The 10,599-nt window shown below is 46.5% G+C and overlaps 1 protein-coding gene across 1 annotated transcript; it reads right to left on the bottom strand.

Annotated features, from left to right (window-relative positions):
• Positions 1-1,984: 1,984 nt before the first annotated feature.
• Positions 1,985-6,790, bottom strand: cited4b (Cbp/p300-interacting transactivator, with Glu/Asp-rich carboxy-terminal domain, 4b). Its single transcript, XM_048261814.1, is given in 3 exon segments — positions 1,985-4,903; positions 4,905-5,387; positions 6,541-6,790. Coding segments are annotated over 2 exon segments (870 nt in total). The 5' UTR covers positions 5,367-5,387; positions 6,541-6,790; the 3' UTR covers positions 1,985-4,495.
• Between the last annotated feature and the right edge of the window lie 3,809 nt (positions 6,791-10,599).

The raw sequence follows: 10,599 nt of genomic DNA on the forward strand, positions 1-10,599 counted from the left end.
AATTATAAAGAAGACAAGTGAATAACACACTAACGATTGAAAAGACTGAAAATAAAGCACAGAGGAACACAGAAACACCATAATTAATAACAGCATTTTGTATTGATAAAATGTTTTTGTAATTATGAAATATATCTGCTCATTTGCCCTCTTAAACAATAGAAGTAGGGTAGTTAAATTATCAAAGGAATATCTTAGTAAAATATTCATTGCAGTAAAATATTCATTGCGCCTTTTGTGTAGAACTAACCACAACACAAATGTGGTGATAGCTCCATGTAGTTTGTTTTACACTAAGTGGTACAATTCATGATAACATCACCCATACAACCAGTGTATAAATGTGCAGTTTAGATACAAGAAGATAATAATGTATTGGCTGAATGACTCCATGTGATGTAAGTGAATAAGCATTTGTGGGTTTTTTTCTATTGCGCTGTCCCTTTAAGGCATTATTCTCTGGGATGAGGCAAAAGTGGGTGCCTGCTTGGTCCCCCTTCTCTCTCTCTCTCTGTGCGGCACTAACCCCTGATTAGGCAGATCCGAGGGAGGACTCAGCACCAGCTGCACTGCCTGGAAATAGACAAGCGTGATGGGAAGAGAGATGCTGTGAGGGCTGGCCCTATAGGAGTTCTCTCTCTCTCTCTCTTTCTCTCTCTCTCTCTCTCGCTCTCTCTCTCTTTGGGTGAACCAGAGAAACTCCTGGGCAAACCCCACCTAGAAGTCCCCACTCAAACAGAAAATAAATTACATGAAAACACAACTGCCTCCTCATTTCAGTGAACAGTTGGTAGCTTTATTTCATCTCATTCTGTTGCATGTCCTGTGTGTTTTGACAAGCTTCTGCATTCTTTCTTTCTTTATTTTTTTGCTTGTGGGCTCAGCACATTTGAATTTTATTGAAAAAAAGAGTGAAGCAGACAGTCAGACGTTCTCTGCGTAGTGTGGTGGTTGTGGGTGGGCTGAACAGAGTAAGAAGAGAAGAGAGAAAACAAGAAAGACCGAAACAACTTTGAGCGTAAACATCTCCCGTCACACCCTGCGAGTGTGTGTGTCTAGACTAGCCCCTCAGAGTAGCATGAGACGTTACAAGGGATTAAGAAGAGAAACAAAAGAGTTTTTGTCACAGTTTGCTATTCTAGGGATTTTTTTTTTTTTTTTCAAAAAAGCTTAACACAGTGTACATATTCCATGGACCCCTCTTATGAGAACTGGCAACTGAAACATATTCTTTTGGGAAATGGGGCTAATTAGTGGAGATCTGTGGATGTTTGCGCTGCCACCAAATTGTGTTTTGATGAACGTAAAGTGGGACGCAGCGGTCGAGTGACACCACTTCCTTGCAGCTTAGTGTGTGTGGCTGCTAATCAGTGCCAGTTGGTGGTTTTTCTAAGGCGGCTTTCTTGAAACTGGCAAGAAACACCCTAACCGTTACAGAGCCTTGTGCCCTGCCAAAAAAAGCCCAGCGCCACACAGCTAGACTCCAACCAAACCGATCAAATGTACACCCCAGTGCAACACACACACCTCTTTATCTGATGCACAAAAAGGTCGTAGGTTGCTGAGACAAGTGGAAATTCCAATTCTTGAATTTCCCCTGGGGATCAATAAAGTATCTATCTATCTATCTATCTAAATCTCCCACATTTTCCCAGAAAGTACATTATTTTGTTTTGGTGGTCATTTTTACTGCATATCTCACTTAGACCACCACTAGACAACAATCAGATACATACGTAAGAATGCAAGGAAAAGGTCTGTAAAGCCCCTATTGCATCCGGCACTAAGTTCCTAAATGATGCGTATTTATTTTCTTCAGATTATGCATTGCTTATTTTGACACTTCCCTTTTTCAGGCATCATTTGTCAAATCAGCATCAGATATATTTGCCATTTTGAGTCCTTAAAAGCATGGTGTCATTTATCAGATTCAGGACTACTAGGCCCAAGATACCACATTTAGAGAGAACACAGACAAATTAAATGTTTTCATTAAATAAATATTTTATTATTGCTTAAAATAAATACATCATCTTCCAACCAAAAGTAACATAACAACAGAATATGAACGGCCAGCTGTGTGGTAGTTCCCAAAGCTCTGGCCTTCCTTACGCTGGCTCGCCACCATTTGTAACCCTTCAAGCAGCAAAGATGTCTCAAGACAATCAGGTGAAAGGATAGCAAAAGCCCTCTGCTTCTGCAGTATGCCGACAATCAAGCAAGTCCACACCAGAGGCACAGACAGACACCAAGGCAAGTCTACCGGCTGACCCGACACACTGTACAGCCCTGCCAACCTACATTGGTGGTGGTGGATGTTCAGTCAGTCAGAAAAAGAGGTCAAGGAGAGAGACAGGGAGTGTGGGTGAGTGAGGGAAAGACTGCGAGAAGCTAATCTGTTTAGTTTTAAAGAGGGTCTGAGTTGCCCTCAGCCATTCTCTACCATTAAACCATTTAGAGTCACGCTCGTGCTTCAAAAGGATCCCATGTTGACTCTGTTCCACGACTTCCTGTATCCACCCACCCAACGCCACAGGAAATGATCAGTGGGGGTGGGGGTGGGTAACAGCTCTGCAGGCATGTCAACCTCCCCCAACCCTCTGGCTTACAAGCCCAGCAAGACTGGGAGGAATGCAGGCCAGATCTCTGCTGAACCTCTGGGCTAAGACTGTATGTGTTTTTGTGCATGCTTGTGTGTTTTCCAGGTAATAACAGATTAACTCCGGTGTGTATGTGTGTGTGTGTGTGCACGTATGCACGAGTCTCACTTCCCATCCCCCCTCAACTCTCCTTTATTATTACATTAACATGACCAGGACTGTAGGGTTTGTTCATTCAGTAGTCCAGTGTCAGCAACCCTCTGGTCATTCACCATGGCTGAACAAGACATGCACCTCTACATGGCTACACTCAGCACACTAGAGCAGGGCCTGCATATAGAAGGAAGGACCAAATGCACATTGACGTTATCAAGCAGTGTAGTTCTAAAAGAAACAAAATTGGTCATTCCCAGCTTGTCTTAATCTGACTTGAAAGGCTTTTTTTTTTGTCAAAACTGAGCATTGACTGCAACAGACAAAAATGACAACACATCAATATTTCAGTAACTCTACTCTTTCCCCAACCACATTAAAACCAGACTGTGTAAATTAATCTCTTATGAGGATAAATAAAATGAGCCTGTTGTATTTTGATTCCTTGACTTGGACAGTAGGCCAGAGGTTCTGTGTTTGAGAACCTAATAGTGAACCCTAAGTGTGCCCTACTGAAGGAGCGAAGACTGAGTTGAAGGTCCATGCCGTCACTAGTCCTCACTCAATACAGCAAAGAGTCACAATATAAAGCATTTTTCTTTAAGTATATAGGTACTACATCAATAGTTAATCTCAGCATTTGGCATGTTCCACCCTCTTTCCTCAGATAAGGTCTTTGTGATGAATGCAAAACAAGAGGCCACGGTTAAACTAGGCCATCTTTATTGATCACCACATCCTGAAGTCACACATAGATTGAGTCTGGCCATGATCTTAAAGGACCAGGGAGTTCAATAAATAAAAACAGCTGCTCGGATAGGGCAGATCTGTGGCGTCTTCTCCATCACTGTGAGGGGGAGAGCCCACTACGAACTAGGCCAATCACAGCCATGTTTGTTAACAGGAGGAGCAAGTGGTTGATACTGCCGAGATCAGGTTGGTGGCCCAGTGAGATGACGAGAAGGTAAAGTAATTCGATTTTTTTTTGTTTTTTCGCTGTTGGTGCTGCCAATAAAATCTATCCATGACTCAATTTGTCCTTTCAAACACACTTTCACAGCCTAGTCCAAACCAATTTCTTTAAAACCCCAAGAGACCCCTACTCAGGTTTAAAGTGACATTTCATCAAAATCACTGTTAAAAACACAGATCTCGTCCATAAACCTTATTTCTTTCAAGTTCTATCATTTGCTTTCTTTTTCTTTGAGTCTCTGGCTTGTCTCACTTTGTGAGTCCGTGAGCGACAGAAATAAATACATTTCATTGTAAAATTGCAGTGAAGACTCGACATCCATAGGAGGTGGACGAGCGGACAGAGTCTTGTCATTGCGTGAAGGGGCGTATGGCAACTGCTCCCTTTGTATTTTACATTCATATCCTTCCCGGGAGAAGGCAGGAGAAAGCCATGAGAGGGACGGTTCTCTCCATCCTCAGGCCAGACTTGGAAGAACTGCAGCCTGAGCAAAAAAGAGAGTCCTCCCCGCAGCTATGGGACTTGAAATGGACACGGCCCGGCCCTATGCCCACAACCCTCCTCCTCCTCCGCGGACACTTGACAGGCAGGCCGGGCAGGGCGAGCGTGCCACCAAAACGAGGAGAAGAAACAAACACGGATCCGCCTTTGTTGCCATCCTTTCCGGCGCCCTCTTCTGCTTCTCTTAGTGCCCGTTACCATGCCCACCGCCCTCCTGACGAGGGGGGTCATCCCCCCCTTTCTCCCCATAGCACTAAAACTCCACTTCTCAGCAACTCACCGTGCTCGGCTGCTGTTTGCTCACAAAGTCCGAGAAAAAGTCAAACTCGTTCTGTCCCAGGAAGAGCTCGGGTAGCTCCTGCACGCGGTCCAAGCCCAGCTCCATGACCAGCGACGTCAGGACCTCCTCGTCGATCAGGTCCGCGTCCATGACGCTGAGTCCCAGCGCTGGCCCCGCCATGTGCTGCATGCTTGCCAGCTGGGCCGGGCCCATGCGGAACTGGACCCCGTTGGCCATGTGGTTCCCGTTCATGGGGCCCATAGGGTGACTTTGGTACTGGGTGTTGAGTTTTTGCAGGTGTATGCTGGCCATGAGCTGTGGGGTAGGGATACCCGCGCCCACATACTGTTGCTGCTGCTGCTGCTGTTGTTGTTGTTGTTGGTGCTGCTGCTGGTGGGTGGTGGTTAGGGTGGTTCTGTTGCTGCTGCTGTTGATGCTGCTGTTGCTGCTGCTGCATCTGCTGCTGCTGGTGCGGGTGCATGTGATGGTGCTGCTGTTGCTGGTGCTGCTGTTGCTGATGGAGTACCTGCTGTTGTGGGTGATGTGGGTGCTGCTGCTGCGGTGGCTGCCCCTGGCCGCTGTACATCATGTTGCCAGGTGCCATTTGGTGGTGGCCCATGGGAGCACCGTTCATCTGGCCATTCATGGCTCCAACCAGGTTGGGCCTCTGGCGAATGGCAGCCTCCATGTTGGCCTGGGGCCCGCCGCCGTAGTGCATCATCTGCCCGTTGGGGAGGGCCCTCATGCTGGGCTGGCCAGCGTGCTGTGGCTGGGGGCCCGGCTGGAGGCTGCCGTTCATCCCCACGCGGTACCCGTGGATGGCTCCATTGGAGGCGCTGTGGGTCATGGGCATCATCATGCACTCCACAATGGCTTCTCCCTGTGCGCGCAGAGGCAGAGGAGGGGAGGGGGTAATTAGCTGGGTTTGTCAGACAGAGAGGGAGCACAGCCAGGCACCATGAGGGATCTTTCAAGAGCTAAATTGAGACAGGCTCATAAGGAACTGGCCCAGTGAAATGCAGTATTGCTGCAGACACTGTAGGCTACCATTTAGCCTACCATTCTTATTGCACTTCATCAAAAAATGTGCCAAAGATTATATTCTAGGGTTATAGCCTAGTAGTCTGTGGACAAGCGCTCAGATGACCAATAGCCGGTCACAATTCGTTTTGAGGGACTGAAACTGATGAAGCATTAGGGTATTTTAGCAATACGTTTTCACAATATTTAGAAGACACGTGAGATAAGCATAGGCTATGAGCGGTCAATTCAGTTTGACGCCAATATCGTTTTTAACAGCCTTCAGCTATTGTCATTTTACCAGCAGTGTCAATGTAAGCGATCGTCTAGCTCTGACTCAAAATCTGGCATTCCCTTGAGACGGCTGCTTGAAAACAAAGATCTGCAAAATTTGAAGCTTTCCGCTACGTTCTTGTGTGCGAACACTGGTTAGTTTCTCAGTGGCCACTGTGTCTCGCTGTTTCGGTTTGATTTTCTTTGTGCCTTTTATCCACGGTTGACTGAAACTCAGGTGGCCCTTCGCGCAAACAGATAAAAATCATAACGAAGCGCAGGCAGACAACAAAATGGATATGCAGCGATGACATTCATTGGTAATAGCCTAGATATCACTCGCCATGTTCCGTTACAGCCATGGCAAAGACAATCAACCTGCACCTGGTTGTCTTATTTAAATGGTAAGTGCAACAAAGAGGACATATCGCTTTCTGTTCTTCGAACTTACAACGATATTCCAATAGGCTAACATATTCCTTAAGATCCTCTGTCAAAATGGAGACATTTTAACCTACCATGACAAAGATATCATTAACATAAACGACGGAGAATATAAATCATCAACAGGACAAAGGCTACGTTAAAAATAACGAAAGATTTCCAAAACTACAACTCCCACTCCCTTTCGAAGTAGGATTCACATTGCCCACAAAGTGAGAGGCGAACAATGGGGGCTGCAACCCAAAGCACTTACTGACAACCTCAGTCATTAATGCATCCATGAAAAATATGCTTACCCTTGTTTGTTCTCGCCTGTTAACAAAGTTCAATGACTTTGCCGCAGCTAGTGGAAATAATGTTGCGTTTGTCAATGTGCTGCGAATCTGCCGACGGATCACAGGGTATATTCCAAAAGGTTAAGCTTCATACTAGATCAGGAGCGATGGACAAAAGGCTGCCGCATCAGATCCTAAAACGAGTGCCTGTTTTCTGGGTCAACTCCGGGATTATATACATCTGAAACCCTCAGAGGCAGGCTGTGTGAGCGAGAGAGAGGTGGAGCTACCGTTCTCCCTGCATCCTTTGTTGCGATTGGCCCCAGTTAATATCATTGTGTCGAAAACCCCTAGTGGTTTCTATTAGACAGTAGCTAATTTGTTCAGTCATGTTTATACCGTTCTTGGTTGTGTGATACTTATTTTTAATAATGTAGCCATAACATGATATATTTATTTTACCACAAATGTTGAACTTGTCATGTATAGGCTATGTATAATTAGATTGAGTAAGGGCTATGCTTACTTAGGCTAGATAGATAGATAGATAGATAGATAGATAGATAATTAATATGTACAGTGTTAATGGATACATGTGTATGAGTGTGCAAAAGAAAGAGACATGCATGCAGGAATGTTTATACAATGACAATCTTTTCTGCAGATTTTTTACAAGTGTGTGTGCGTGTGTGTGTGTGTGTGAGAGAGAGAGAGAGATAGAGCGCATGTCTTTGTATTTGGCAAATCACTGGCCACCCATGTGATGCTGTGTGATGGCAGGGTGAGGTGGGGAGGGGAGGGGAATGGAATGGAATGGAATGGAATGCCGGTGCTATTCTGGGCCAGTAGCGACTGCTGCAGCAATGGTGGCAGCCACCGTGGAACAGGAGAGTGGAGAGGATGGAAAAGAAGAGAGATTGGGGGAAGGACATAAAGAAGGAGAACAACTGATGAAGACGGAGGAAGGAGTGAAAGAGAGAGGAAGAAGTAAGAGAGTGCAGGCTGCACATGGCTACCATCAGTGTTATGCCCCCTCCCTATCCCAGTCGGTACACTGAGATAATGAGAGCAAAAAAAACATACAAATGGCTCCACTGCTGTGCGTGATTGCTGTTTGCAGTCGACTTTGTAAACGATCAGGAATAGAGGAACAGACTCCAGTTTTGACCTCGCTTTCTCCCCAGTGAGGCAAGCGGGGAAAAAAGAGATCCTTGACTGCCTTCTTCAGCACGTCAGTGACATTCAAATGGAGCGGAATGCCAAACTCCGAGACGAGATTCCTCGCGTCCATGTGAGAAGTGCTGCCATACCCGTGTCCAGCCTCCACACCTCAACGAGGAAAACCGAACCGTGAATGGGCGACATTGTTCCATGGGGCCTGACCAGGACTCATTAGTGAGCCGGCCGTGTGACGGGGGATATGCCCTGGCCTATGCCTTCCTTTTCTTGGGTGTTGGGTCCTATCTCTCGCAGATGCTAAAAGCATGATCCACCTCAAGCACACAAGCCTCCTGAGCCTGAGCCAGTCTGCTTGGTAGTGGTCTTGGGGCAGTAGTGGGGGTTGGCCCTGGCCAATCTACATCCCCTCATTTGACTTGATGGCCCTCTGTTTACTTATTTGTGACCAGTAACACTTCAGAATGGGGATGCCTCCTATGGTAAACTGCTTTATTTGCCAGACCCACATTACCATTTGCATATCATAAGGTTTTTGTTTAAACCATGGCCCCAAAAAGCCTCTGTCCTAATTTGCATTGTAAGCTGCTGCCAGCGCCCAGTTAATGGGGGTCCTACGCAACAAGCTGCTGTCACTCGCCCTGTTTTTGGACTGTCCTGGATTTGGAGGAAGTAATCTCTCACTCTCACTTTTCTCTCTCTCTCTCTTCTCTCTCTCTCTCTCTCTCTCTCTCTCTCTCTCTCTCTCTCTCTCCCATCTCCAGTGAAATTCTATGTGGCTTTCTAGTACATCTGACACATTATTATTATTATTTTTTGCTTAAATTATCATGTGGATGGATCTGTTTCCTGGTGCCTGTGCTCACTTGAAAAGCACATTCATTGGTCAGCTAGTAGGTCAGGAGACAGACCATTGTGTAATGATGAATCCATCCACAAGCCCATTTCTAAGAGTCCATAAAAAAAACCCTGTTCTTGTTGGCCTGTCAGGGGCTCCTCTTTTGCCCAGTTTCCTGTGAAAGGCATTGAGACGTGCTGACTAGCCCGGCTAGCTGCTTATTGATACTGTCCGTAGGTGGGGGTTTGGGACAAGGCTGCAAACAGCACGGAGATTACTATGTGAAGCGCTGAAAAGGAGACCGGTGGAACCCATAAAGAAAACCGTGCAGAAAAGAAACACTGCTGGCCCGTGCCTTCAGAGAGGGTTAAAGCGTATAAAGTCCTAAAGAATGATTCATTGGTATCATACATGATTATAGACAATGATATTGTGAACACAACTATGTTTATCTGTTCTTATTGCTTATTAAGAGAGAAAGTTTATTTAGTGACGTAAGGTGACACTCCCACTTATGCAGACCGGAACTGTCCCATTTTGCTCCCATAGTAACGAATTACGTTGCTCTATCTTGCTAGTAATCAAGGATCTTTGGTGCCTTCTTAGACCTTAGATCTTAGACCTCCCACTGAAGGCAAGGCAAAGTAGAATGAGCTGGAATTTGGACTTGGACAAGGAATGAAAAAAGTTCATTAAGATATTACTGCATACTGAAGATGTTTTTTAGTGAAAACCTTGTTGCTGAATATGACTTTTCTGGTAGCTGTGTGCTTAAGCCCTAACCCTAAAGGCCTATGTGGGGTGGTTACATTGGAAATGGTGTCATGGCAAAGGCATGCATACCTCAGAGCCAGTTAAGAGTATCAGTGACACAGTTTGTTCAACTGTGTGTGCATGTGTGTGTGTGTGTGTGGGATAGTGTAACTGCATGTGTATGTATGCATGTTTGTATGGTGGCGTATGCGTGTGCGTGAGTGTTTGTGTGTGTGTGTGTGTGTGTGTGTGCATGTTTATTTTACAACTTCTTCTTCCTCCCCCACACATGATTAGCAGATGGCCTGAGGCTGCAACCAGGACCAGCTCCATGTGTGTAGGGCTTATGTGATGTGTGTGAGTGTCGTCTATGTGTGTGTGTATGTGTGTGTGTCGGTGAGTGTTTAGCATCGGTAGTGGTATTAAGTGGAAGGTTTCATTAAATCCACCCTAGCCAAAAGAAGGCAATTGTCTGATCCTTCACCCCATTCCCCCGTGGGGCTTGTAACCCTATTTACACTAGTCCCTAAAATGGCCCTGAATGGTGACGAAACATCTCAAAGTCAAACACACACACACAACCCGCCCTCTCTCCTCTCCTTTCCTCTCAGTCCCCCTGCTTGTGTTGCTGACTTTGAATATAAAATAGCTCTGCCCTCCCTGTCTGAATGCTAGTTTTAATCCTTCACGAGGAGACCTGGCTCCTGCCCATCCCCCACCCCTTACTGTAGTGGGAAAGCAGCAGATCATTTTCAGTCTCCCCTCCTCCCTCCCCACCCTCTCTCGTTCTGTCCTCTATTTGTTTACCTCCAGCTTGACCTCTCTCTGCGCTCCCCTCTCTTTTTTTGGCGTGTCCCTGTGAGCTGAGCCCGTCTCAGCGGGGGCATCCCACAATGCAGCTGGTTCGCTCCTCTGTGTTTGTGTTTGGTTGGCCGGGCCCTGGGTCTGGCCGTGGCTTGTGCCTCCCTCTGTGCCTCCCCAGCCCCTCCCGGCCTGCCATAGTACAGTACTGCATACTGGGGGGGGGGGGGCTGAGAAGGAGATGAACAAAAATCGCCTAATCAGGGACTTGCTGATGCATGAGGGATGTGTATGTGTGTGCGTGTGTGTGTGTGTGTGTGTGTGTGTGTGTGTGTGTGTGTGTGTGTGTGTGTGTGTGTGTGTGTGTGTGTCCGCCCCCTCCCTCTCCCTTCCTCTCAGTCCCCTGCTTGTGTTTGCTGACTTTGAATATAAAATAGCTCTGCCTTTCCCTGTCTGAATGCTAGTTTTAATCCTTCACGAGGAGACCTGGCTCCTGCCCATCCCCCACCCCT

The sequence above is a fragment of the Alosa alosa genome, chromosome 13 (assembly GCF_017589495.1).
Source record: "Alosa alosa isolate M-15738 ecotype Scorff River chromosome 13, AALO_Geno_1.1, whole genome shotgun sequence".
Classification (NCBI taxonomy): domain Eukaryota; kingdom Metazoa; phylum Chordata; class Actinopteri; order Clupeiformes; family Clupeidae; genus Alosa; species Alosa alosa.